Raw genomic sequence first — 25,537 nt, forward strand, 5'->3', positions numbered from 1 at the left:
CTCAAGAGCGACGTAAAATGCCCAGAGTTGGGATGGGGTCCGTAAAAAAAATGTTTAAAAGGGGGGCCTCGGACTACATAAGTTTAAGAACCCCTGGTCTAATTATTTAGTCGAGGTCCTGTAATTGAAAACGAAGTAATAAACAGCGTTCCAACCAGGCCGCGAATAAGGATAGCGACAGTATAGGTATAAGGTAGATACTTATTATTTACTGTCAGGTATGCTGTACATAATATTTCTTTTGCCTTACAAATATTATATAAAATTACAGTCGATCACGGAGAGTAACCACGCACACCGTCTTGCGAACGCACTGATATATTCGCGCAGAGACAAGCGCACGGCACACGCACACTCGCACGCACACGTCGGCCATGCACACACGGCAAAGTAAACGTTATTACACAGACTCGCGGATGAAATCGGTAAACCTTCTCCTAGCTGAAGCACACACATACATATAGACAGAGACAGAGTGTCAGCGAGCCTCGTTGCTGTCGAACGCACGCACGCACGCACGCACGCAAGAGCGCGCGCGCTCGCGTTTTCCGCTGTCCTCGATCTCATCTCCTTTCTCTCGGACTCCTCGACAGTCCGCCCGATCGGAATTATCCTCGATCCGAATCATCGATCGCGGACCGACAACTCTAATTCCTCGTCGCTCCCCGGCATTTCTCGATGGAATCGAACGGAAACGTTCCGAAAGCGAGCCATTACCTTGAAACGAGTCACGCGTTACGCGCGACGGGTATTTCGCTCCAGCTTTACGAGACACGCCAGCGGACAGGTGATCGTGGGAAATGTGACGGACCGATCCCTCAACTCGTGGGTAATAATATCAATCGGATCACGGGAATTATTTCGCCGCACCGACGCACCCCTAAATGAACTGTTTCCTCCGCTCGCAATTTCGCAGAGCAGCTCGGCGAACATTCCGCAAAATCTCTTCTCTGCCCTGTAAATGTGCTTTTAACCCCTTACCGTGTAGTACGTATCGTTTTCAGCTTTTTGTAGTTATTAGGAGAAGGAGGGATAAATTACAATTTCAGCAGTGACACTCGGACACAGAACAAGCAGGGGGTAAACTTTACAAAATTAGTACCTTTCTCCTACGGATTATGATGTATTTGGTATGTAATCCAGTAGATTTGTAACCTACGCGGATGCAGATTGAGGTTTCGATCCTTTAGGATCAATAATTGAGGAGTTATGGTCGCTTGAAGTTGAGCATTTTTGGTAGGTAAGGGCGCCGCCATATTGGTTTGTAGTGACGACCGCGAGAGCCGCTTACCTTGCCGCTCTTCTCCACGACCTAATCCTAACCAACTCAGTAAGCGGCGTGCGACCGTCACTACAAACCAATATGGCCAAAACACTGCAGATTGCTCAACTTTAAACGACCATAGCTCCTCAACTATTGATCCCAGAGGTTCGAAACTTCGATCTGCATCCGCGCCGGGTGCAAATCTACTGAATTACATACCAAATCCATCATAATTCGTAGGAGAAAGGCAGAAATGTTGAGTCGGGTAAAGTAAAGAGCAGCCCAAGCAGGAACTAAGCGAACAGAATATAAGAATTCAATTACCGCCGCGAAAGTATTCCGTCGTTTCAGAATTTTTATTCTCCCCGGAACAATATTTCGCCCGGCCCTCTTGTCGATGCAAGCCGACGAACGCCCATAGGCGTTCCCTGCACGTCGTGCTCGCATCGCGCTCCGTGCCCCGAAAGGGTTAACTTATTTTCTCATTCCACGCGTCGCTGTTTAACCCCGTCACTTTCAAGAGAAGAGAGACGAGAGTGTAGTATTCACGAGGCGTGCAGGTCGCGGGCCGTTCCATCATCCTGCAATTCCACGCGGGAAAATTAAAGCAAAAAGGGGCGGGGAAAATAGAGAAAAAAAGGAAAAACGGTATATGAAAGAGCCAGGAGGGAGAGGCAAAGCGGGTGAGAGAAAGGTGGAGAGAGAGAGAGAGAGAGAGAGAGGAGGTGTGTAAAAGGGAGAAAAACGAAGCGCGTGCGTTGCGTTATTTAGTCAGGACGCTGTCTGGGCGTTACTTAGAGCGAGCGGAGAAAGAAAGAGGATATAACTCGAGCAACTACTCACGGCGCGCCTCGAATTCTTGTCCGCGTTTATTGCCGGCGTATCGCCGTTTTGCCACGACGAGAAAAACGTCGAGCCGAGAACAAGGTATCGTGCATTACGGCGGCACCTTGTCCCGATCTGCCTCGCTGTGACCTCGATAAACGCTCGTTTCCTCGGTGCTCGAGCAAATCCAACGATCGAGAGAGGAAGATCCCCTGGCTCAAAGAATCCAGGCATCCGGCAACGACTCGGCGGTACGCAGATTCGTCGAAAATAAATGTCGCCGCGAAAGTTTTTCGAGCGCTCTCCGGAGAATTTCGGTTGGCGAGATTCTCGAAAGGATCCTAATGAGCTGATGTCTCGGGGAGCGAGATCAGTGTTCGTGGGGAAGCCAAAATTCTCTGGTATTTCGTCGTGCTCCGATTTTCCTGGCCTTTCAGAGTCTTTTGGAAATCGAACTCGTTAACTTAAAAGAGTGTCAAGTGTGCAATAAGAATCGTTGGGAATGTTCATAGGAGATCAAAGAGTTATAATTATAGTATGTGGATCATTTCAGTCGCCGGATTAACACTTGTGTCCCCACTCTACTTTTCACGTCACGAGCAGAGAGAAGTACTGGCAGAGAGAAGGGAACTTCTTCCCCTGAATTCGGACGGCAGTGTGACATTTCGGAAAGTTTTCGCATATATCGAGACATCACTGTACTGTTCCCCAGGACGAATCGATCGAGGTGCCCGGGCCATACGCGAGATAAAGAAACGAACGAGGGGTTTCGAAAGGAAGAAAGTCAAGTTTGCGGTTGAGGGCCCCGAAGTCCGAAGAACTCGTCGACAAAGAAGAATGAAACGAACGGAAGAAAGCGAGCGAGCGAGCTTCCGATCCCACCGGTCACAATTATGTGCACGCGCGGCCGGGGGAACGTCTGCTCTTAATACGCGCTCGAGATCCGAAGATTTCCATCGGATCCACCGAAACAGTCACCGCGAGTCCGGACCAAGTTCCACGTGCTCGGAACGACCATTACGGGTCGGAAGTTTTCAGCTCCAAGTTAAACTGCGCTCTCCGTTTCGAGCTGTGTCGGGAACTGGAGCACCGTGTAGTGGTCAACTTTCCCATAAACGTCGACGAAATCTTTGCTGGTTGTATTAGCTGTTCGTTCTAAGGTGCAACACTGATTTTTGATATTGTATCTTCGTTTTATGTGTAGACGTTCGATTTTACTTTCAATGTCGTTCCGACAGAGATGAAAAGCAGAGTAGGGAGGCAAGGCTCGTAAGGCGAGGGGTTAAACTGAGCACAAAAGAGGAACAAGTCCGGCAACAGCGGATAGGAGGAAAACGAGCAGTGTCCAGTAAGATCCACGAAATTATTAGGAATTCAGGGTGGAGAGCTCGGAGGGCGGATCGAACGGCGAACGAGGGAGAAGGGGGCGAGAGAAAGGAGATCGAGCGATCGTGGAATCGTTGAGAAAACCGTCCCGCAGGAATTGCGGGGAAGTCGAAGAGAACGAGGTCGAGCTGCCTCGAGGAGAAACTTGGAAGTCGAAGCCACGCCGACAGGAAACTACCTCGTTCTTTCCGTCCTTTCGCGTGCCTCCTAAGTATACTATAGACGGCGCGTACCACGTATATCCCTACGTGGATGGCGCTTTTTTTTTTGTTCGGCTTTTCACGCAGTTTTCCTAAAGGACCGCGGCGGTCTCGCGATACACGTCGATCGAGCAACGAAGAAGGAGAGGTGTCTCGTTCGGAATTCTCTGTACGCTCATACACGTCCATGTACTCGCACGTGTGTACATACACAGGATGGATCAAAATTTGTCGCAGAGTCGAGAGAGTAGCATGAAAAATCGAGTACTAGTTGCTTCTACCAGTCTTCGTTCTTTCGAGAGAGAGAGAGAGAGAGATCGGGCGTTCGTTCGCACGAGCCTCAATGACAGACGTGCTCGTAGAAATGCTGATAGACGTGGACATTTAAAATGCTCGGATCACAGAAACCGCGTAATTTCAAACGAAACTGTACGATTGGACAAAATGCAAACAGTTTCGTCGATTGACATCGCTTTTGTACACAGGTTGTCGAGGATAGTCGGAACTAATTGCGCTAACCAATTAGTTTCCTCTGCCATTCCACGCCGGAGCGTTTCGTTTACAAGTAATTCGCGAAAAGTAGTGTCAGCGCCGCGCTGTCGTTGAGTCGTAAACAAGAAAAGATTCCAAGCTCGCTAAAGCACCTTTTGCCTATCACAACGACTAGACTGCGGATTTTATGCGTTCCCGACCAAAACAAGTAGGCGAAATAGAAAACCTGAAAACGATCGGAAGAATTGAAAAATATCAATTTGTTACAGTTAGGAGAAGAATTCTATCTGGTTCTTGTTTCTTGCATTCTGCATAAAGATCCGCAGTCTAGCGATGACTAACAACATAGAAATTTCGTGACAACGTCTTGAACACCCTGTACGATAGAATTTCAATGAAAAGTTTATTAACCGAGATGAAAGTCGTCCGTCGTACGTTCTCGAACGAAAATCTAGTTTACCAACGCAACCTACCACACATTTTGACACACCCTGTACATATGTACACCTGATTCGTATCGATATATTCGTTCCTCGCACGACGTAACGTCGCGCCTCACCCCTGCCTCGCTTTCACCATATCACACGTACACGCTCACTTTTTTCTTCGAAGAAAAATAACAGGAATGCGTATATTCGTATACATATACACACATATCCTTCTGCATATACCCAGGCTGTCCGAAAAATGTACTTCCCCGAAAGGGACGAATCCCTACGTCATCCGAAGTAGGAAGAATCACCCCTTCACCAAGGAAGTACAACATTGTTGGGGCACCCTGTAATATTCAGTATTCAGTAACACGATACAAATCGGAAGTGCGCTCGGTGTCGCGACGTTTCGGTGATCGCCGCGCAATCGGACGACGAATCGATTCCTCCCGCGATCGATCGCGGGACACCTTGACTTCCGGGATAATCGAGGACCTGCATCGATTTTCCTCGACGTTATACCGAGAGGCTACCACTACGTGCGTCAAGGATCGTCGCCGGTTCGTGAGCAATCTGCGAGCAGAATCGTTCAAACGGTATTCTCGCTACAATACTACTCGGAGGACGTTACCGACTGTCGGTACGAAGAAGTGGAGTAGCTACAGTAGTGCCCGCTTAAGTGTCCGCCGCTTCCCCTAATTCGAAAAGTGGGACCTGGGACTGAGCTTGAATTCGTTCAGTCTCGACTGCGAACGTTCAAGTGTGCACTACTGTACCGGTATCCTTGTTGTAGGCTCATCTATAGACCGCGTAGCTTCTAACCGGGGAATACTGTGCACGAACCGACAAGAGCCGTCGCAGCGGTGCTCCCAGTACGGTACTCCCTCGTTACAAGATCGCTCGGTGCAAAGCGGACGTTATCGGTCCGTAATCATTGGGAGAACTAGAAGTAGTTGTTACAGCTAATTGAAAGTCCATACCCTCGTTATAGGCTTCTCAGAAGGCCCCGACCGGGAGGCTTGTAACTGGGAATACAGTGTCAGTCGGTGATAAGGAACGATCGCCGAGAAGGATCGGCATGGATGAACTAGGTAGGCTTCCTCGAGGACAGCGTGAACCGCTGCCGGACACTATAACAGTAATAAGCGTATTTGAAGAATTCGGCCAAAGCGGAACGTCGCGTCTCTCTTCTCCGTGGTCGTTCCTCGATCCCGTTGCCCCTTTCGTTGTTCGCTCGTCCGAGCAAGATCGACGCAGGCGATCGAACACGATCGTTCCGCGAAACGTCGCGAGCCAGTATCCTCGAAGACACAAAAATATAGAATGAAGTTTATGAGTATCGATCGTCGAGTCTACTCGATTGGGACAATCTCGGCGGGGAGAATGGAGGATGGGGGTGTGTGTACGTGGGGAGGGCGATATTGTCATGAAGAGTTTCACATCGTTTTCCTTTTTGCGTTTTTTTCTTTTTTGCGGGTTTTTCTTCAGCGCGCTACTAGCTTTGTTGCTGCGTACCTTAATCGCCTATTTACAAAGAATGCGTGTGTCCCCGGCGCCACGGGACAAGTGAGAGGTCTCGAACGATGCGATGACGAGTTACAGATTACACAATTATAACGTCGTTTTCTTAGTCGCTACGGGCTGCTCCACTGAAATCAATGGCGAACCGAGAGGGCGGTTTCTAACACGTCAACAGAGCGTTCGATCTTTGGGAAAAGCGGCTTCTCGTGGATCGTTTCGAACGCGAAACACGAGAGCGACAGATTATCTTCTCGGTTCTCGCGAGAGGTGTATTCTTTTTCTTTTTCCTCCCGGTTTGTCGGCGGTGTTAGAAGGATCGTCGAGAGGCTGTTACACATCTTGTCGTCGTCCCCGTCGGACCTCGTTGCCACCTTCTCTCGCCCCTTCGCGATCGAGATTGAATGATTTACCTTTGTCCTTAATTAGTATCGTTAGTGTTTATTCTTCTTGTCACTCGTTTTCTTTTTCTTTCTTTCTTACTTTTTTTTTTGTGCGCTCGATACCCGCGCGAAGCACCTTGCACGATAGAAGCGTAATGCGTTTACGTGAAACGATAATTTACAGATTAACGATTAGCATTCTTATCCGTAAGACGGGGGTGGGAGCTACCCCCAACAGCCACCGCTGCGATCCCCGAAAACGATTTTCTCACCTCGTTCGGAGATCGTGGGCGAGATTTCCCTCTTATAATTGGACTTGCGGATGTTTTTATACAGGTTCACCCTTCGAATACACATTGAATCGGTAAAAACAATTTAAAATAGAGACATTTGTGTTTATTTTGTTTTTTTTTTGTTCTTGTTGTATTTATTAAGTTGAAAATAAAATAGTAATTTCATGGTATTTTACTAAAATTCGTAGGTTATTGTGGTCGACGCGCGAATACATAAAAATCGCAGTCTACCAGGAAGTTCCTTCCTCGAAGAGAAACAGACGAACGCGGATATTCGTCGACGACACAACAACCGATATTCTCGATAAAAGCGACAACAGACTAGTCGAAATGAAAATCAACCTTTCCTTCCCTGTTTTTTTTTCCTTTCTGTTTCCCTTTTAGTTAACTCTTGCCCTTTTAGGAAGACGCTTCGACGAGACAACAAATAGAACGCGAAAACGTTTGCACGGACACCTCCTACACTGAAATCAACAATAACACTTTCAGCATGAAGAACGTTCAACGATTAGCTAATGGTGATTAACGCGCACGGTACCGATTAAAAGTTTGAGGTTTGTACAAATCGACGTGTGAAAATCAAATGAATTGCAGCAATGAAATAATAATAACGCGGTTACTTTGTAATCGCATCTTTAAAACAAATAATTCCAAGTTATCGAGTGAAACGAGCAACAGTCGTGTGGAAAGTGTGAATCAATTGGATATCGGATGAGACTAATATTACAATGGAAAAGTTCGCACAGCCTAGATTATCTCTCTGTTCCAATTTCACCGTAAGACCTAAACAAATTCCTGAATCACGTTCCCAAACTTTTAAACGGTAACGCAAGCGCGAGCGCATTTCCGCAACGAAACTTTCAACAATTCAAGAGCGTGTAATGAACGAAGAACAACTTCGACATCGTCCGTTCGTGCGATCGCACGCGACGCCGCGGTGTCGAACATCACGGGAACAGAACGAGAGTAAACATTTTCAACGTTAAAAAACATTACGGCCTGGGACGGTGTAGAGTTCCAAAAACGAAACGTCACAACTAGCTAAACTATCCTAATCTCTCTGTAAAAATCGATCAACCGTAAAACGAAGAATCTCAACCCGCTTCCGCGCTTCGAATGCGATCCCGGATAACCGAAGACGGGCTTAAAACAGAAAGTAGACGGGACATTTAAAACAGTCGTCGTCAATCGATCATTCTAAAACGAACGCGAGCACCGGGTGTCCCGATTCTTCTTCGACCCGGGAGTATGGTGGTCGCGATTGTCGACACCCTTTAAAAATTAATAAACTAATCGTTCTAACACCTCGAAAAAATCTCTAGTCGGTTCAACTTTAAAATGGCTTTTAAAGAGTGCCGGGACGCGCCGAGAAGCCGAAAAAGGCGTCGAAACGGTTTTTGAGATGTGCCATGAAATATGTATCAAATTGGAATTGAGAGTTTCCGCGGTATCCGGCGCGCCGAGCGACCTAAGAGAGGGCCCGAAGCATTTTTCCCGACGGAAACGCGTGTAAAATTAAATTTGTAAGTTCCTCAGAGGAGCGGCATGTCAAAGATGGGAGCAGCTGGTTTTTCTCGGGTGTGCGTCGAGACGTGGAATAAATTGAAGTCTCGCTAAGATACAACGCGTGGAAGGCAGAAACTGAAAATATTCTCCGATATCGAAGTACTGGCTAAACTGAAAAAAGGGAATTTTCCCCGTAAGAAATGCTTTCGGTACGTTAAAAAGGGAAAAATATTCGCGGAAATTTCTTTTCCCCCGCCTCGACGTACACTCCGCGCCGAATAAACTTCGCTGGCGAGCAATAACGAGCTCATTGTCCGAAAATTCCCGATGTTAATCACGCTCCCGCCCGACAATGCCGCGGGGTCGTTAAAAAGAAACGGGACACCCGGTGTACGGACTTCGCGAGTCGATAGAAAGAAGAATAGAACGGTTCGGAAAGAACGTGCCGCGCGCCTTTTTCCGAATTTTTCCCGGCTTAAACCTAAGTTAGTTGGGTAAAAGTCACGCGCGACCCAGTCACGTAACTCGACGCGAATAGAATTCGATTCGATCGTTTCGAATTGTTCGATTACGCGCTGGTAAAAGAAATTTGTACAGCTTGGAACATAACGGCGGAAAGATTCTTCTCCTTCTCGCGCGGATGGGGGCTGCGCCGCTCCGTCTCTGGTACAGGCTGGGACGTGGTAAATTCGGCGAAGCTGTCTCGGTCCGATTTGAACTTGTTCGGACCAGCTGATCGGACTGATGTTCTGTCTGTATGTAGGGTTGCCACGTCACATGTTCCGACCTGTACTAGAGACGGCCATGGCTGCGCTGCATAGTCTCTCGGGACTATTCGCAACCCATTTGCCCCCGGCGGGGGAAAAAAAGTCTTGAAAACGAGACCGGAGCGACCGACCGCGCGCTAAAACAAGAAACTCGCGAATGGAAGACGAGCGGATAGAGAATTTTTGGTCGAAAAGCTCGGTACGCGAGACTTAATTAAGCGCTTTTCCCGGTGCAAAGGTCGTTAACGATGAATGAAAGTACATTGAAAATTATCTCCCCAGAAGAGGTGACTTCCGACAGTAATTAAGAAATTCAAGAAAGAATTGGGGGGTTAACCGGATGGTAGAAAAAAAGAGGGGTGAGGGGAAATAAAGCAAGAGAAAAATGAAAGAAAACGCACGCACGCGCGCGCGCGCGCAGCCCGTCCCTCTTCCTTTAAATTACGCGCTAGTGAGTTATGAAATTGCCGTGGAATTGAAATAATTTACGGTCCGGTTAAAATTAATGCAACACGCGGTTCGAATAAAACGGCGAAACGATTCCGCAGCCGCCGTGGGCTGCTATCGGTGGTTGTGTTGCGTTCAACACGGCCGTTGGCTCGAGATAAAATTATATTTTTAAAAATCACGAAATTCTAACTAGCAACACCGAGAAAAAGAAGAAAACAAATGGAAATAAACAAGAGAAAAGGGAATCCGTGACGTCGCGAAACCGTCGAGTTTTTAATTCCGATTCGCTGGAATCCCTTTATTCGACCACCGATTCTTTCGGGATCGTTCGGCCGCCGGGGTTCACGGCTGGAATGGAAATGCTCCCCGAAAACAAAAAGATGAAGAACCAGTCGCGTCGGTATTTTAAAAACTGTTTGGGGACACGGGAACATAAAAGAAAATGGAAACTAAAAAGAGAAAGGAAAGAAAAAGGACGACACCGGACGACAGAGTGGAACTAAAATGAAATCGTAATAAATCTCGAGTAAAAAAAACCGTCTGCTCAGTCCTGTGCGCGCAAAATCTCTGTATATACATATAAGTATTCACATATATATACATATATATATATATATATATCTATGTATAAAATAAATATATATATATGCGTATATATATATATATATAAATGTTCGTCGATGTACACACGTTTCTTCGCACGTGCTCGTTTCGCGGACACGTCCGCGCGCTATAAAGGAGAGACTCTGCGTGAAAATATATATATATATATATGTATATATATATATATATATATATATAGCGTATAGCCTAAGTAAACAATACAAAAAAGTGGAAGTAAAGTAGAGAACCGATCTGAATGAGGACGAACGAAAATTGGCAGTCCCTGTGTATATGCGTATGTTTGAATGTATATGTTTGTATGTATGCATGTATGGATGTATGTGTACGCGTATGCATATATGTATGTATGTATCGATGTATGTATGTATAATATCGCGTAATATTATATATGTATATATATATATACGTATTACCGCGACGAACAGATGCGTGTAAAGCCCTACGCGAAGAAATATATTTGACAAGTAGAAATATAATCTTGGTAACGTCCCTCGCAGAGTTAACAATAATAACAGATCCTTACGAGAAGATGATCATTAATATATAATATGTACAAGCTACGGTTTTGGTTTCCTCTTTTTCCTCGTTTCCCTAGCTCGTCCTCTATCTCTCTACGGTCTTCTATTTGTCGTTCGTCTCGGTTTGCGGCCGAGCGAAATCGCTCGGGACCGACGCAACGCGTCGCGACGCGAATTCGCTTGCTAACACACTCGACGGAATTGCGCGCGCGCGCGCGCGAGATTCGATCTCATTGTCAACGCCCGCGTGTCCTTCGATCATGCGAAAGGACACCGAACGCCCACGTGTACGAGATCCGTGATTGTCGAACGAAGCGACACAGACGCTCCCGTGTATTGATAAGGAAAAAGAGCCACCCTATCGCGCGCGTGGGTGCGCATATGTATGTATGTATGTATGGGTGTATGTGCGCGCGCGCGCCATGTGTGTGTCCGTTAATGTGTGCATGATTCACGCAACAGTCTATAAAATCTGTAAAACAGAGCGGCGACACGAACAAGGATGAAAAGATCGTTTCCCTGAACGGGTCGTGAAGGAGAAAATCAAGAGAGAAAAAAGAAACATACGAGTGTGTGTCTGTGTGAGTGAGTGAGAGAGAGAGAGAGAGAGAGAGAGAGAGGGAAAGAGAGAGAAGAACGAGAATCTAAATGCGACTAAAACGCTCGTAACAATAACGGGTAATCGTTTCCTTGTTTTTTTATCTTGACATATGCTTTTCCCGCCGCTGTTAACGCGGCGAAGGAAGTACGCTTGTGTAACGCGCGACAGCACCCACGAAATGGATGCGGCGGAAACGTGTCGTCGTGATCTGCGAATGCTTCTAAACACCTACATGCAGCCTGATTGGACAGTCTTCGATCGAAGAGGAATGCGCTCCGAGAGAAAAATAGATTAGAAAACGAACATTTAGCACAGGTTCCCATTCCGCTTTCTCTTCTTATTCTTCTTCATCTTCTCTTCCCCCTGCCTTCTTATTCTTTGTTCTTTCACCACGCGAGAAACAGGCTTTCGCGCACACGTAATATAATCGTTCTTTAGAAACCTCTGAAAGCTTTGCGACAGAGTGAAAAAACAAAAAGAATATATATATGTATATATGTATACATATACAATATGCATATACAAATATACATATATATAGATGTGTGTGTGTGTATATATACATACATGTAAGTTCGACCGAATTTTGATCAGCTTAACTTCGCGTGGAACAAATTGCTAGACCTACCTAATTGTCGTGTTTTCTTGTCGGTTTGCTTTGTATGTATTTTTTTGTTGTTTTCTTTAACTACTTAGTTTAAATTACTAGCGACTTGCCGATGAGACCAGAAGTAAGACTCGTCGATTCGCTGCCGTCAGTCCGACGCTTCACAGCGCGTGTCATGTTGCTACACATATCGATCATCCGTCATGGTAACGCTCCCCCGTCGATGATCATACCATTACCATGTCCTCGTCGGAGCTCTGCCTTTGGATCGGTTTTTTCCTTTCTAGACCGTCTGCGAACAACCATCAAACTAAAAGGGTTACTGTTTTGCCTTTTCACGTAATAATCCTAAGCAAAGCTATTAAATTACGTTGCCGGGGAGAGTTGTAGAAAATCCTTATTTTTCGTTTTGAAAATTGAATTTCTGTGCACGCATTGTGCGCGAGATATTCCATCATAAATCCAGATGAAACGAGTTCCCTCGCGAAGCAACTTAAATGGAAGCCAAGGATAGAAATATTCTTTAAAGCGGAATGCGTTGGCGCTTCGGGTAGTTCGAGATCTGATCGGGAATAGTCGAACAAAGGGTTCCGCTTTGAATTTCGACGAAGAAATCCGATCGACTGATTCCCCTCCCCCCCCTACCGTGCTTGCGCAGGATGTTTTCCACTTTGAGAAATTCGTACGGATATACCTTCAAAATTATTGGATATATCGCAGAGGAAATTGAAAAATACCCATTGATGCGGGGTACAATATGCACAGCTTCTCACGGACGGATCTTCGTCAAATGATTGAATAATATTAATTCTTTTTGTGAAGAATATTGAATAAGTTCCTCGCTCTTCTTCGAATATGAGATTGGAATATAATTGGAGAGGAGCCGCTCGGAAGGTCGCAAAAGGTGCTTGATTTTTTCAAGTGACTCTGATCCACTGTAACAATTATTCTATCTGAAGCGCAAATGTGAAAGGCTATTCAGAATTACTTAATTACTTGATTATTACTTGTGCCATCGTGTATTATACAATTAAAGTGCAAATTCAAAGTAGTTTTTTCACATCTCATCTTTCACATGTTATATATTGGGGTAGGAATGAACGAAATTTACCTGGAGACGATGGACGCAGATCGTCGAGAGACCCATCGTCCAGATCCGTGGCAGAGGGATGTAGGTCGTCGTCCGAAGAGTCTCTGGTTAGGCTGAGAAGATTCGAGGTGAGCAGCTCTTTCTCCTCCTCGATTTCCTGTATGTGATCGACAAGAAGCGCCTCCTCTTCGTCACCTCGATCCCTGTCTCGATCCGCGGTACCGCCTCTTGCAGCCGCGTTCGAAACCGCCGCGTTCAATTCTTCCGGGCTGAAGATCTTCGAGGACCGTAGACTGGAAAGACGATGGGTGGCCGTGTGGCAGGCGGATTCGAGAGTGTGTATGTCAGCCAGGGTAGCCCGCACGACCCTAAGCTTCTCTTGTACGATTGTCTCGACGCAACAGGTCTGCCTGCCGACGTCCTGCAACGAGTCCTGAGCAGGCAAGGTCCTGTTGGTCCGCAGGATGCACGGGGCGAACACTATCGCTAGGGCCGACGAGGACATCCGGTTGTCGACCTCGTGAAGCGCCACCCTCGCCAGATGGACAATCAGCCGCTCCATTAGATCGAAGTTAGGCTTCGGCAGCTTCTTCAGTATTGCGAACAACGTGCTGATCCGGTCCCGCGGATCCGTCAGGTTGGCGGCGTGCAGAAAATCATCGTAGTACTCGAAGGTCAACAGGGGCTCCGGCATGTCCCGAAAGAAGCTCTTCAACACAGCCGCGAGCACGTGCACCTGGTAATTCTCGAAGTCCACTTTCTCCAGATCACCCTCGTCCATCTTCTGCTTCAATTCCTTCACCTTCGAGCTGACACCACTCTTGCGGTATATACCCTCCGTATAGAGACCGTGCATCTCTATGGTGGTGATCAATCGATCAACCACTAGCGGCACTTTGCCATCCCCGCAGTCCAATTTGTACAGCTGCACGCCAAACACCTTCTGCGAGTTCATTTCGTGCAGCGAGGCCTCCTTTCCGCACTCCGCCGACGCTTTCATGTAGCACTTCTTGTGACACGTCAGCTTGCAATCTAAACGTAAAGGAGCGCACATGACCATTCATAACGAATGATTGATGGCGAACGGCGCGCCGCGACTGCTTTGCATACTGCACGCAGATCCGTATGGTCATTATCATACAATATTTAGTTCTGTTCGCAACCTTCTTTTTTTCTTGTTTTGCATATTTCAAACCTTAATGATACGCTAGACACAACGCGCGGGGACGATACGGATCTAGTGCAAAGCAGGTGGAATCGCGTTTCGTATCAACAATATAGTATAATATGACAATGTAAGATAACACAATACTTGTCTACAGACGGTATACTTACTCTGACACACAAGACCGCGCTCGATAGGCCACATAAAGAAAGACGTGCAAACTTCGCAGGCCGTAGGTATGTTTATGATGGTTAGCTGGAACATATGATTGCCGTGCCGCGTCGGTTCCTCTTGCTTCCGCTTCTTCTCCTTCTTCCGCTTGCTTTTACTCTGTTTCTCCGGTGCTTCGGTTTTGACTAGCGTCATAAATTCGTTCATGAAACCGCGGAACGCGTTCACGCCCATGGTCACGGGAAAATCTGCGCTGGTATTCTCCTGCTTGCAGACCGTCTCCATCACGTGCAGGAAGTTCGCGATCAGGTCGGTGTACTTGATGTTGCCCTCGACGCCTTGCTGAACGGCGACGCTGTAAGTGATCACCAGATCGTCCTTGAACTTGCGCAACGCCTGCTTAAACACCCGGTCCACCTCGCTGGGCTTTCTGCCTTCCTCTTGGCTCTCCATTATATAGATCTTCTTCGTGATGAACTCCTGCATCAGCGCCAGTTCCTTCGCGTCCGATATAATCTTGTCCGTGCTGTCAGAGAATGCTGAAGTGCCGGTCAGGCTGAACTTAGGTGCGATCGTTTGCTTGGTCGCGTCGTATGGTGTCCGTGGCGGTTTCCGGTTTTTCCGCCTGCCGGGCGTGTTCGTCAAGATACACGGCATCTTAAGTACTCCGCCGTTTTGTATACATTTCACGTGATACAGTTGCTTGCAGTCTATACACTTGTAGCCTTGCGTGACGAACGCGTCCATCTTCTCGTGGCAGCAAACGCACACGTCGTCCTTAGCGAACCTCTCCACCTTTCTGAACCGATGTCCAGCCAAGGTGAACAGATTGCCCTTCCATTCCAACAGATTCATCCCTGGCGCTAGTTTCAGATCGTTGCCTCTCGCGTCGATGCCAGGCTTGTCCTCGCTCAGACCGGATATCTTCGTAGCTGGATCCGAGTTTCTTCTCTTCAGCTCCAGAGTAGGTATAGCATTCGATCTCATACGTTTACCGGTCTGTTGCGTCTTCGACGCTGACTCGGCCTTGTTCACCGGCCAGTCCGTCACCGATCTCGAAGGAGTCTCGCGCGGACTTTCCTTGCGCGTCCACACGTTCGCGGACTTGTTCAAGTCGCTCTCTTTGATCGTGCCTAGGAAGAGGCTCTTCGCGTCTGCGGTATTCGCATCCGACACGCTCTCGCCCATGGACCAACATTGCAAATCGCGAGGGGGCCGATTTCGTCTCGCGCTTCGGACGGGCACGTCGGGCTCGGATTTTTCCTTCGGCCGTGAACTCTTTTCTTTAGGCGAGGATACTTTCGATAACTTCAACGAGTTCTCGTCGTTTCCCACCACGTCCAGTTTCATAGTCGTGTCTCCCTCCGAATTCTGCCTCCTCAAATAGGCGAAGTCCTTCAACTCTTTGCCGAGGCCGCACAATGGGGGGACCCGTCTAATCGGAGGCGCCGAGACGCTGTCCAACTTCTCGCTAGACATGCTGTTGTCGCTCAATCGACGCTGCTCTCTTCCCGATGTTGAGCTTTCCATGTGAACGAAACGCTCGCTCGCGTCCAGTTTCACGTTGTAGTTCGCTGCCTCATTAGGCTTCTCGTGTTGCGCATGGTCGTTCTTGTACTGAGAGACATTCGGGGACCGCGTCAACGTTGTTTTCTGGTGGCCAGTCTGCATGTAATCGCTATAGTTCGAATACTCTTGTCTGCGACGCCAGATGTCCGGGTTAGGACTCTGCGTCTGTTTCACGTGAGACTGCCGATAGGTAACGTCCCGCGGATTCGGGAATGGGGGAGCAATGTTGAAGGCTGGCGGCGCACTTTGCACTGTACCCGGGACTTCTGTGTCAGTTTCACCGTCGCTATACCCTGTTGACGAACTGTCCGCCCGTTTTCCCACGGACGACTGTCGGCTAGAACCGTGTCCCAAGCTTGTGTTCACCGACACCCTGGAGGAATCGTCGTCGCATTTCGTTCTAGTGCCCGATACAGGCTTGCAACAGTTCTCCTGCGACTCGGAACTGTTCACGCTAACTTGCGATTCGTAGCTCCTCAAGCTTGTCAAGCTCTCCAAGCTGCTTTTACGTTCGTTGAATTCCTCGGAAGAGTAAGGTTCCGCGTTCTTCAATATGGCCGTAGACTCGTACAGCATTCTTGTGTTTCGCGTTACCGCTTTCTGCTTCGAGTACGTCATTTTCGAGTCTAGGCTGCTGTCCCGCGCCATAGGATCCGCTCTGTGAATTAATAATTTGCTCAAGCAAATTATAAAAATGTTAAAGCTTTCAACTATGCAAATGTACTTACCTCGCCGGTGTGAAACGATTTTGCGATTCCTGTTTACGAACCGCATTGAAATCGATCAAACCATGATCCCCCATTATTGACCTAAATAAAACGAAGATATATTAGCGATATTTACAATTGCTTATGCAAATAGCGTATCAATTAATTAATCACTTACTCTTCGCTACCCCTGAACACTACCCCTGAATTGTACACCTTGCTGTTGTCATAGGCAAGTTCCCTGTGATCGTGAGCTTCCTTGTAGTCCCCGATTTTATCAACGACCATATTCTTCCGTTTCTTCAGCTCGGCAAAAGCTTTCCTCGCGTTGTTCCCCCTGACGTGAGCTTGAAAGATGATTACACAAGACTTCAACTTTTTGTACCATATATGATGTTTGTACGTTCTCCAAGCAGACTGAATGTGGATAGCAGCTTCGATCCTGGCGCGCAAAGATTGAGCAAGCCTTTGAGCAATGATCATTCTCCAGAACGACTGTATTTGTACCACAGCGTTCTTCAATCTGAGGAACTTTCTCCTCTCCAGACAAGCGCGGAACCACTTTTGTATAGTTGTGATGCTCGTAATGATTTGTTGATGCAGCTCTATATCCAATTTGATCTTTTCTGATTCTCTCAAGAAAACTTTAGTCGTTCCGAGCTGATAGTTGTCTCTGTTCAGATTCAACGTCAACAGAAAGTCCCTAACGTCGGACTGCGAGCTCAATAGACCTTTGGGTAGCAACATTCGATACAGCTGAATAAATTCTTCGTACGTTAGTCGAACATTGAACCCAGCTTGCCTAATTCTGACTGTTTCCAGCATTCCTGTATATCTCAATTGTCGTTGCACCGTCTCCTCGTCGAATTTATTCGGTACTTTATTCGCGTTGCTTTTAATGCATCTGATGAAGAAGGGATTCGCCTGGTTTAAGGTGTCCATAAGACTGTGCAAACTTTGTTGAAACTGTGCCGAAACTGTCATGGGCTGTTTCCTTGCTTTTCCAGGTCCAGAGCCATAACTCTGTGTCCTACCGGCAAGGGTCTTTACAGTTTGAAGATTCTTTAAACCCTTCTTCCCGCGTTCTCTTGGCCGAAACGATTTGTTTTTCCTGTAAAAGCGTCCGAATTTAATTCGTCGGTAACGAGTAGCGAATTATAAATTCCTTTTCCCATTTTTAAACATTTCCCTTCAGAATTGTAAGTTGCAAAGGAGATGTGTGTTGCACATTTTAATTACTTACATGTTCCGCTAAGACTTCTATCGTGTTATCAATTTATACGATAGAAAAACAGGAAAAGGAGAATATACAATTATTCCAATGACATTTACGGCATTGCAAATATATTTAACAAACGTAGTACGAAATGTAAGTAACAAACATTTAACGAAATGTTGTTATGACTGGTGAAGCTCATGATAGCAATTTAAAAGCGATAGTATTATGACAGTGTATATAATTAATCGGTAGACTTTTTGGAGAAAGTGAATTCTCTTTTCAACTGAATGTAAGATGAATGTGAACTAGTAATATATATATAAAGCGATTTGCATATTTAAGTAACTACTAACGTTAGTATTCAATCTTCTTATTAGTCTACAAATATATAGTTGGTTAGGATTCTGTCCCTTAAATTCTATAGTGAAAAGTTGATATCGTGCAATTAATTAAATTGAGATGCTAGTAGCGAGAGAGCGTAAATTTCTAAAACGAGAAGCTCGTTCGCAAAGGAATCTTTGAAGTGAATTGATTTGCGTTCAACACCGTGTCATACAAATTAACCCATTATTATCTATTATGTAAATCGTTTATATATTACTTCAATAGTATCCCACAACTAGTTAAGGTTTTTTCTCGAGCACATTCGGAGTAAAAATGGGCTAGTTTATATACATTGAATTTGAAGAGTGAAAGAACTACTCTGAAGTTAACATGCATTACGACGTAGTTAAAATTATGACAAACGATTAAAAACATGGACAACTAAGATAGTACAAGTAGGGGATAATGATCGTGAATATTATAGCACATTCAGAGGAAATGACTTTTACGATGTACTTTTGTAAAGACGTGAGAGAGCTTCCTAAAGTAATGGACATATCTGTGAAAAAGAAGCTGTGATATTATATTGCATGGGAAGACCATTAATAATCCTATTAAGATGCTGTTTATCTATGCGAAAGAAATCCTTTACCCAGATATTACTATAGAGCACACACTACCTTTGTAATTCGTAGAGAGCAGTGAAATTTTTTCATATATATATAATATATAGCTTAAATAAGAAGACGTTAATGAGTATAAAGTAACTGCGGTTTTACATACATGACTATTTGATTAGCGCGTTCCATGACGTTTGCTTCGTCTTTTGGAAGCACCCTCTCTAGCGGAGTATGAGTATCTCGTCTGAGTTTATTATTACTATGGGGCTGGTCTTCCCTACCCCTTATCAAGTAACCCTTCATCATGGTCACATTGGACGGGTGTTGCGTTTGATTAATGTTTCGGAATTGTGGCCACGACAATCGGTTGTTGTTTACATTGTCGTTGTTTTCGAGTTGTATAGAAGATAATGTGGTAGTGGGTATTGTTGATGGTATGCAGACACTGCGCTGCTTCTGATAGCTTGGCGGACGATTATGTTTGTGCGAACTGAAAAAGTCTCTCATTCTTAGTTCCATTTTTTCTCTTCCAACCCGATCACTATTGTTTTTATATATTATATAACTACATATTCTAATAAACATTAATTTTGATCACAGCGAGAGTTGAATAATTCGGTGACGGTGACTTTTCCAAGGATCGATCTCGTGAATGACTCTAATGGAATAATGCGAATCTTAGCGATTGAATATGAGTTGTACAAATAAAAAAAGTTACTTTAAACTGTTAATCATGCTCAAGAATAATATAGCAAGTATATAATATATCGTTAAATGACAGAATGTATTTGTATAGCGAAAGTCATGAAGGATTGCACTCTAATCACACTGAATACAAAAGGTGCATACATATAATTCTAAAAAATATTTTGTAACACACAAATACTGGAAAAAGATTGTATGGATTTACAAGTTCCTGCAATCTAATATTTCTTGCGGAGAGTTCTCTCAACATTTCACGCATTCTCGGTGCAAATTCAATGTTAAAAACGAACATTGTAAACCCATAGAACACCTTATTCTAAGAAGAATGTAATGTTTGCCAAAACGACACATACAGTGGATCTAAAAGACCACTTACGCGATTCGGTTAATAGTTAGATTGACTGTCGACAACGTCACAAGATGGCTACAGGGACAAAAGACATGTGGCCAATGTAAATATAATTAACGTTTGCTTGAATTTTAAACACATAGGAACTTCTTCAGCTTGATGCAAATATATTGTTAACGGACAACGTATATTTATACTTCTGTAGGGTGAGATAATAGAATATGCAGATCAAACATAGTCGAGAAAACAAGCGTCACAACATTGGCGTCTGTTTCTATCACGATCATTGTTATTTATCTAACAAAATGTTACTGAGTTGTAAGTATACAAGCACTTTGAACTTTCTTTTTTTTTGAGTCACCCTTTTCAGAGAGCAAAAGAAAACGAGAAAATAGACAGAGAAAATCAATGTATACCTTATCAAGTTTTCATTCGGTGTCCTATACCTGTTTTGCACAGATGCTTTTGTACCATCGGCTATAAAAGAAAATGTTCGTGACCAATATTAATAAAAATAATAATAAGACCCTCTCATTAAAACGCTCAAATTTAAAATAGTATATGGTACTATACCTCGACCGTGTCTGTGAGCACGACCAGCTTCTTGAAAAGCAAAATGTGCCCGAAAGAATGCCCGTAGTATCGCCCATCTAAACACTGCTACCGGATCTGCACCCACTAATTCTCGGACAAAAGCGAGGGAAGAATTTTTCAACACGCCAACCACACCATCGGGTCGCATCAAGTCCAAGTTCTTTTCTCTCATGTTAGCAGCTTGATACTTAACAGCCCCTGCATAATGTCGCACGACGAAGGCTGCTTCTCGTCGCTGAGGTGCTTCGTAAAATGGATTGTCTTTATGTACTGAATTAAATTTTTGTAGTAACGTTTCGTTCGTTGCGCCCGGAAAACTGTTACAGATATTGTTCATGTACAACCAAACGAAGATTTCAAACATGTTATTATAAAATAAAGATCGATCTGGAAACACTTACTTGCACTGATCATCTAAGAGACAAAGAAGACCGTTCGGTTTCCCTTCGATTAAATTTAAACAGCCTGAATTATCACTATATCCTATGTCTGTCCATCTAATTCCTTGTTTTCTGTACTCTCGTTGTTCGTATTGAAAAACATGTTGATTGAAATAGTGTTGTAATTGTTCGTTCGCATAATTTATACACAACTGTTCGAAGCTATTGCACGTTTTGAAATCTTCGAAACCAAAGATGTCTAGCACACCTATGCTATTGCCTTGATGATCTCTGAGTGTGTCTTTCTTCGAAAGCAGCGCATGATTCACCTGACATAAAACATATTTTGTGTATTCGCACGGAATTTATTGTCTACTTAAGATCACCAAAGTCCGCTTAACGAAATAAATTGGTACCTGTAGAACGATCCAGTCGAATAGAGCTCCATACAGACATTTTGCCATAGCATCTCTCGCCGCGACTGCTTCCGGAAGCCTATAATTAATAACTAAAGTTTCCCCAGAAGCTCTTGCACGTTTCGCTGTAAGCGCAGCCAGAAGAGTCTCCTGTTTCACTCTAAGCAGTTCGGATATTAATGCTACTACTTCAGGATTCTTAACTCCTACAGCTTCGTCGTGATGATGATAAGATTTTCTAGGTTGAAACTCCACATTGCCTGTAACAGCGAGATACGATTAGTTACGTTCAAACCGACGTGTTAATTAATTTGCTAATCACCGAGTAGAAGAACAGCTGACAGAACGGCGAACAATCGTCTCTGTTTTTCTGGCGTGAATCCAACCATTTCCATGGATTGTTTCAGTCTTGAGAATTCGTGTCTTTCATCGATATTTTCCAATCCATAACAGCCACTTTTATTCAAATAATTATAACGATCGGAATTTTCTAAATGCAGAAGTTGTTTCTCTTGTTCGTTCGCTCCGGCCAAAAGATAATAAAAGACATGGTAGTTCCTTTCATTTCGTCCCTGAGAGACTATTCTAGACTTTTCCAGAAGATACTTTTGCACCACAGCCCTGAATATTTGAGATCATAAATTTCGGTGTTCTATCGAACAGGTAAAAAAAAAAGAATGTGTTTATGAATTCCTTACCCGTGCACCATTCCATTTTCCTTGTAATTCACTTGGATAAATTTTCCGAAACGGCTGCTATTGTTGTTATGCGCTGTTTTCGCGTTACCAAATGCTTCCAACACGGGGCCCGCACTAAGTATTGTCTGTTCAACACCGCTACCGTGCGAACCTTTCTGACTAAGTGCGGTCAAATGATGCAGTAGAAAATTTGTTGATTCCGTTTTACCCGATCCACTCTCGCCGCTAATAACTATACATTGATTTCGTTTCTCTTTAAGCATACAGTGATAAGCAGCATCAGCTATGGCAAATATATGCGGAGGTATATCTGGCCCCAATCTTCTATTTTGATAAAGTTTCACATATTTCGGATTGTAGATAGGATAAAATTTAAATGGATTCAATGCAATCAAAATGCTTCCGACGTATGTGTATATATTTCCAGCCAGAAACCTAGCTCGAAGGTTGTCCAGCAGCGTTTGTTCGTTGAGATCTGGAAGTTGACACAGATCTGGATATTCTTTGTCTCGGGGTTGATACAGGAATCTATTGAAATAGTCCTTTAGGAGTTGCGGATCCATTGGAAACCTACTATCCGACCATAAATCTGGTTGCTTCTTTCGCAAGTAAAACCTAAATCAGAAAAACATTATTTAGGTGTATTAAAGTATCAATTCATCGGTGATCTTTTATTTACCTATAATATTCTTGTTGCGCTGCATTTTTTGGCCATAATAACATGAGCGCCACAGGGCACTCGCTCGGCCCGAGTCTTCTTTCCTTACATTCTTGTCCAACAGAGTTCCCTACCACTTCCGCTAATTCGTATCCATTGGAAATGTTGGCGTCCACTAAACTGAGTCTTTCAATGATACACTCTACTATCTCAGCCGACGATGTTTGTTTTGTAGCTTTGATCGAGAGCGCTTCATAGTCCGGGCTCCATTCACCCACAAATACTTGCACCACCCCTGAGCAACAGCTGTCCATCTTTTTAACCCTATAACATTTAAAGAAATAAATAAAAGTAAGTTTTAAAGAATTTTACGAGATAATTCAGATTTATTTAGAGAAATGATTTCACCTTGTTTTCGATAGGGTTAACAAAATTGTCCTCTGTCATCCATACAGAATTTCAAATGTATCGTTTCTTCTTTTCTCTGTTTCTCAATTATATACACCCACTGATGCGGACGTTTAAAATAACTTTTACACATTTTGTTTAAAAATGTTCACTGTTACAGTCTTACAGATATTACTGGACTTATTTACAGATATCGTTTACATTAACTTATTATTATTCTGAATTTTGTCAAATGCACTCAAAATTATTCGATACTCATAAACTAAAAGATCATACTTATATACATATATATACTACATATATATATCATGTCAAGTCTTACACAAGCAACAGTTCAGCAAAATAAAAATTTGTGAATATTAATTTTTCTCCATTGTAATATGTAGTTTACAGAAATAGTAAAATATATCCAAATCTGTCTTAAAGCTTCTTCTTAACTTCATCGTTTAATTAGGACAAAATACCACAGAGTATTATAATCGTTATAGATCATATTCATTTTCTTTCTTTTTTTTCAGTATAATAAAATAGAGAGTAAGTAAAATTCTTTTGCTCTGTTTTAAATTTCTATGTTCAGTCAATTTTCTATAGATCCTTATCGATATTGTTCCTAAGCCCTTGGAGTATTTGTGAAATTTATAGAACGATGCGCTTTAATTCGAGTATCGCATTATCAACACTGAATGTCCAGCAAAACTTTCCTGACAGCCATTATATTTTGTCATGGCATTCACGGTGTACAGATGAAAAGAATATAGGTGTGCTATTGTTGGCAGGCAGTAACTCTGTTTCTCTCTGCTGAGACAATAATCAAAGGTTCTCAATGCTTTATAAACATTCTGGTATCTCTCGAGTATTGTAGTACATTTATTGCAAAAGATTACAGTTGCGTTTGCATTTGTACGTATTATAAAACTTTTGTGCGTTAAGGAAGTATCTTATCTGGAAAGAAAAAGAAATATATTGTCGCATTCGATATAATTAATGTGGCAGAGATCAATTCTCCATTGCATGGAATCATTTACCAGTGGCTAACATTTAATTCTTTCTCTCATATTAATTTCAACTGATTACAATTTATTTCAAGCTAAATGAGTAATCGTACAAACACATTATCTACCATACCGATATAACACGATAACTATAAACACCAGTTACTAACTCTAACCTTAACGTGAAAAAAAGAAAAAAAGAAAATTCGAGAATTGCACGTGTCTTTGTTCGTTTAAAAATTCTTTCTTCCTCTTGCCGAGGTTTTTTTTCTCAAGCGATACATATGCGATGGGCGAATTTAAAAATATCACTTCGATGTCTCCTTTGCCTCGACCGGTAATTTTTCAATTTAACGAATATCGAACTTACCGCGTCACGTCTTAATCGCAAGAAGTAACTCGGAATAATAATACAAGATTAAACTGTGAACGATAATCGTGAGACATTGATCATTCGCTGGATACACAAAGAATTAAGAAAAACGACATACGTTCCTGAGATACCGATTTGCCTCGGACCTGACGGCTGACATTCGCAGGAAAACCGTGTTCTGACGCCGATTGGCGGGTCATGGACCATACCACCAATCAGCGGCCGATCTGCTAGTGTGAACGTCAACAGAGTAAACCGGGCTTAAAGCGATCAGGAATTTCTCGTCCAGGCATGACACTTTACTGGTCGTTACGTATCATTGTCGAAGAATGTAATGAAAACATGTAGGACTATTCGCGGAATACGGTCGCACAATTACCTCCTTCGCTGATAACAAGATGCTCGATGTGACACATTCTCATAGATCACCGAAGTTCTCGCATACTTGAACATGCTTCCGCGGGCTTGAAAATTTTCACTGTAAATGCACTGCCGTCTGTTCGCGATTCCTCGGTTCTCCTTTCCCTGGATCGTTCGTTCGAAAAGTATTTCGATCGTTTCCAAACACCGTTGCTGTAGCGTGCTATCAAAAACAACGATACGTACAACTGTGGCTCTCGCGCACTCGACACACACTGTCCCTCTGTTTTCTCGCACCTAGAGAACACACGTACAATACGGGCGGATTGACACTTCAGTAAACAAGAGACACTGTCACCGATGCTTCTGCGCCAGCTTTGTCGTCGCTGGTCCACCCTGATATTACACCAATATTCACGATTAATCGTGTTCCCGATACGATAATACCGATGACACGGATGATGGGCCCTTGCCCAGTTTATCGTCCTTCGTCTCCTCTCGGGATCTTGCGTCCCGATACGTCCACCATTTCGATTTTTCCAATCACGTGGTACGAATGGTCTTCTCCCATTGGCCCGTGTCCTGTGGCCACGTGACTATACTCTATACCACTGACTTCCATTCAAAGGAAAGTTCCAATCGGAGCCATCTGTTGATCATTTCTCGTAACATCTCGTACACAAAGATAGGTCACCGACGAATCTCATCGGTGGATAGTTCACCGACGAGAAGGATATATCTCGTCGGTGATAGTATCACTGAGTATCACCGAAGAGATACTATTAAAGACTGCCAGCCCCTGCACCAACGAGATACAGACTGCCAGCCCCTGTGTTATTCAGCGGGACAGTAACCGGGCGCGACGGGCGCGGGG

General features: G+C 44.2%; 2 protein-coding genes across 7 annotated transcripts in view; one reads left to right on the plus strand and one right to left on the minus strand.

The window, feature by feature from the left end:
• The window catches only part of Unc-13 (unc-13), a 697,844-nt gene that overhangs the window by 275,495 nt on the left and 396,812 nt on the right, over positions 1-25,537 (plus strand). The window lies entirely within an intron of this gene.
• LOC143213138 (unconventional myosin-IXa) lies at positions 190-25,223 on the minus strand. 6 transcript variants are annotated; one of them, XM_076432731.1, is made up of 15 exons: positions 24,683-25,223; positions 22,939-23,880; positions 22,552-22,854; positions 21,873-22,487; positions 21,497-21,795; positions 21,175-21,434; positions 20,780-21,087; positions 20,358-20,695; positions 20,201-20,261; positions 18,894-19,220; positions 16,746-17,678; positions 16,589-16,669; positions 14,291-16,518; positions 12,977-13,987; positions 190-12,157 (listed from the first exon to the last, which is right to left on the minus strand). In XM_076432731.1, the coding sequence occupies exons 3-15, from the start codon at positions 22,842-22,844 to the stop codon at positions 12,093-12,095; spliced, it is 6,819 nt and encodes a 2,272-aa protein (XP_076288846.1). In that variant the 5' UTR covers positions 22,845-22,854; positions 22,939-23,880; positions 24,683-25,223; the 3' UTR covers positions 190-12,092. The 6 variants fall into 6 exon arrangements, with proteins under 6 accessions (XP_076288846.1, XP_076288849.1, XP_076288850.1 ...); XM_076432734.1 differs by having other exon boundaries at positions 190-12,175; XM_076432735.1 differs by lacking the exon at positions 18,894-19,220 and adding an exon at positions 19,812-19,859 and having other exon boundaries at positions 24,683-25,222.

The sequence above is a fragment of the Lasioglossum baleicum genome, chromosome 10, assembly GCF_051020765.1.
Source record: "Lasioglossum baleicum chromosome 10, iyLasBale1, whole genome shotgun sequence".
NCBI lineage: Eukaryota > Metazoa > Arthropoda > Insecta > Hymenoptera > Halictidae > Lasioglossum > Lasioglossum baleicum.